We start from the raw sequence: 3,845 nt of genomic DNA, 5'->3' as shown, positions 1-3,845 counted from the left end.
GGCAACAGAGTCGCGTGACAGACACAGTGATGATGCAGTACACAAGCCGCGGTTAAGATAGCTGACGTGCTATGATTTCTGACAGGCAGTTCCCTCTCCTGTGATGTGACCCTGTTCCCCTCACACACACACACACGCAGATCAGCAGGTCTCCTGGTGGGACACAGATTAGGGCTCAATGTCTCCGATGACGGGCTTTTCTGCATCTCACACTGACCAGCAGGCACTTCCTGTTTCTTGTAGCAGGTTTAAGTGTGTCATGAATCTTTGTAACGGAGAAGCCAAATTTGCTTGCAATCGTTTCCAAAGGTAATAGATCATGACCTTTGAACCCTGTACTGCTTCCTGCTCTCATGCTCTTCTCACATTACACATGTACATGTTGCACACAAGTGATCGTGAAAATTAGCCAAAGTCTTGAGGTTAAAAGACACCTAATGGGTAAAGCTCCATGATGTTTGCTGTCACTTTAAGGACACTATTGTCTTCTGAAGAGCTGCTTAGAGCCGAACCGAACTTTACACCATTATTACACTGAACTGAACTGATCTGAATAATGACACTATCGTCTTCTGTGGAGCTGCTTTACAGCAGATTTGGATTCGTCTCATATTTAATGAAGTTTGCAGCACTGATTCTGTGTTACTGTGAAGTTGCAAAGTGATCTGTATTGTGTAAAGAGAGTTTGTTTGTAGTGACACCTGTAGGATAAACAGCAGCCCTACACAGTCCAAATACAGCTTTTATATTTGACATGCTGATGTTCTAGCTGATGTTTTGTGATGTATGTTTGTACGGTGTGTTTATTCTTGCAGAAAGTGAGCGTCTACAGCTGGATCTGCTGAAGGTGGAGCAGCTGGAAAGCAAAGTGAGCGCAGAGCTGCAAACTCTGAGAGATCAGCTCAAGCTCATGACGCAAGAGATCCACACATACAGAGATCTGGACGCTCTCAAAGCTGCCGGAGAGGACCGCAAGAAGGTCAGGAATCCACCGTTTACACACTCAGGAGCTCTATTAGTCTAATAACAATTTCTGTTCACTCTGAAATATCCATTTCAGCAAGAAAATTGCGGATTAAAACGTGCAAGGCTTCAAACATTACTAACCCTTCCGTGTAGCCAATAAATGTTTAGCCATCTGAAGCATTGAAATGTACGTTTGTGATATTCTTGATAAATTGCTGATGTATGTCCTTGAGATGAGCTTTAAGATCACTAGTCTTGTAAGATCGGAGCGTCAGAGACGTTGGAGGGAATCTGCTTCTGTCCACAGTGCTTCGATCATATTCAGTCAGGTGATTAGTCTGGCAGATGTTTAAGTGCATCTTGGTGCTCCAGCAGTTCAGGTTTGATGATCGTGACACTATCTGTTTCACGGTTTAGCATTGGTGTCTGACTAAAGTTCTAGCAGTTGCAGCTCTTTCATGGCTGCTGGCTCTGTGACGTTCTCATGGTGGGTTTTTGTGGAAACAGGTTCTTCAAGGTGAATGTTTTCTGTCACTGTGCTGCAGTACTTCTGTGTTGTTTGGACACAATGATTCGTAGCGTCTGTCCGATGGTCTCTATCATTCACTATTCTTCTTCTCTGATGAAGTCTTGCCATGCTTTGTGTCTGCAGTCATAATCATAAAGATTGTTGTTCTTAAAACACCAAACTATTGGGCTGTTAAGGTTACAGACGCTCCTGCTAAACGGGCCTCCGTCATTTGCCCTTCTTCACTCAGTTCTCCCATGATTTGTACTAAACACTGCTGAACACAACTTATGCTTCACTGATATACAAACTGGAGTATAATGATAAATAAAACAATCGCAATGTTTGTTTTTCTCACTGTAGCCTACACCATAAATTATATTAACCCTTATAATAATGGATAAATAACATAATCTAATATAAATGTGGTGGTTACGTGGCATGCGGTTCGTTCGCTCTCACAGCACTCAGTGTGTCGTTTGTCCCATCAGAGACTGCAGGAGGATCGAGTAACACTCTCTCAGAGGAAGGACACAGTCAAGATGAGACTACACAACATGAACGAGGAGTACGAGTCTCTTAAGAACCAGTTACAAGAGAACGAGACCCATGTGGAGGTGAGCATACACACTCTCACTCTTTCAGCTTCAGATGTGTTTGTTTCTCACTCAGTAGCACAGTACTCATTTCACTGACCGTTTCTGTCTAACAGAGCAAACCGGACTGTTCAGACATCACATTGTGTTGATAAAGACAGAGAATAACCATGATTTCACCATGCACATGCACTCTAATGCCCATGCGTACACTAGCGAGAGCTGTTTTAGAGCAGACTCCAGAGATGTGATCTGGTGGGTAATGCATGAACTCAGATGTGGTCATTCACATTTCTCTCAGTCACCATGTGTACGTGCACTCAAGAAAATGACCTTTTCCAGGGTTTTTGGAAACCGCAGCATTCGAAAATATTCTGTAAATTCAAACATTCAAACAAATTTTCTTAATTTAATTTCACTCCCTCAAAGGGAGATGAATATATTTCAGTCAATATATTTTCATCAAGCGTTTGATCTTATAATTAATTCAGCTCGAGGCTGCTGCGTACATCTCTGTGTGGAGATTCAGTGACATCAAACATGTTTCTTTTCCTCAGTGTTTTCAGCCCTGTGATATGAGATCAGTAAAACTGTGTTTTCTGCATGTTTTCAAATAACATCCAAGATATATTTTGGCTACATAGTACAGTCATTTTGGTTCCTTTTGTTGTTGTTGGATGGATGGATGGGGACAGAGAGAACTTCAATTCTTTTTTTGGATAATAATGAAGGCAGTCTTATTTGTCAGACCCCCGTAAAACACACTTAGTCCTGCTAGTCCTCACCATCATTATATGTTTCCCAGCCTTAAAGCTGCTCTGTTTAAGCATTTATAGAAGGCATTATAAGCCATTACAGACATAACAGTATGACAGTCTGTATCGTGGAAAGCGCTATACAAATAAAGTCGACTTGAGTTGACTTTGAGACTGAAGTTTGGACACAATGATTCGTAGCGTCTGTCCGATGGTCTCTATCATTCACTATTCTTCTTCTCTGATGAAGTCTTGCCATGAAGAAGAGCCAAATAGAGCTGAACGTGTCATGTAAACATACTCGCTGAGTTTTTCAGTTGTGTTTGTGATTTAATGTTTTGCTGTCTGTTCTCTTTCCAGCTGACCAATATGGAGAGGAAGTGGCAACATCTTGAGCAGAACAACTTTGTGATGAAAGAATGTATCCTTGTATCATGTATGGATCTCTATGAGAAGTGTAAATACAGTTGATGTGTAGCCCTCCTTAACTCTATTGTGCAGTCATCGCCTCCAAAGGTGTAGAGAGCGATTACTGCCCAGTGATGAAGAACGTCAACAAACAACTGCTAGAGTACAATAAGATACTGGTTGATACCCTGCAGAGAAACTGAGGAGGGGGAGCACTTCCTGTCTGCAGCAGTTTACAAACCCACTTCCTGTTCAAGATGAGATCACACTGTGATTCTAGAATATGATCCACATTTCATAATCTCAGGTGTATCACGGTCTTGTGTTATCAGTGAGATTCGAGTCATGTCACAGTCTGTAGAGTTAAATAATTACATTGGTGTGTAATTCATGTGATTTGTTTTCCACAGTAAAAGACTGATTTTATTCCACGTGTTGTTACTGTGAGTGAAGCATCACTGTAGCGTCTGTTGACAGTGAAAACTGTCATGTTACCCGAGTGAAAGCTGAACTGTGAATGCAGGAATCTTAGATTAATAGCAGGAAGATGGAAATATATTCTGTTGACTGATTTCTGTAGATGTCAATGGAAAATCCCCACTAAAATAAGAA

General features: G+C 41.5%; 1 protein-coding gene across 7 annotated transcripts in view; it reads left to right on the top strand.

The window, feature by feature from the left end:
• The window catches only part of LOC107721042 (intraflagellar transport protein 74 homolog), a 17,442-nt gene extending 13,597 nt beyond the window's left edge, over window positions 1-3,845 (top strand). For all 7 annotated transcript variants that reach the window (XM_016528897.1, XM_016528896.1, XM_016528895.1 and 4 more), the window contains exons 17-20: window positions 816-979; window positions 1,966-2,091; window positions 3,186-3,246; window positions 3,327-3,845. In XM_016528897.1, the coding sequence (XP_016384383.1) occupies window positions 816-979; window positions 1,966-2,091; window positions 3,186-3,246; window positions 3,327-3,436 (461 nt within the window). In that variant the 3' untranslated portion in view covers window positions 3,437-3,845. The remainder of the gene's footprint in view (window positions 1-815; window positions 980-1,965; window positions 2,092-3,185; window positions 3,247-3,326) is intronic.

Source organism: Sinocyclocheilus rhinocerous, unplaced genomic scaffold (genome assembly GCF_001515625.1).
Source record: "Sinocyclocheilus rhinocerous isolate Xijiao unplaced genomic scaffold, SAMN03320098_v1.1 scaffold3468, whole genome shotgun sequence".
NCBI lineage: Eukaryota > Metazoa > Chordata > Actinopteri > Cypriniformes > Cyprinidae > Sinocyclocheilus > Sinocyclocheilus rhinocerous.
The sequence above is the reverse complement of the archived record's forward strand: the minus strand, read 5'-3'. Positions and strand labels throughout refer to the sequence as shown.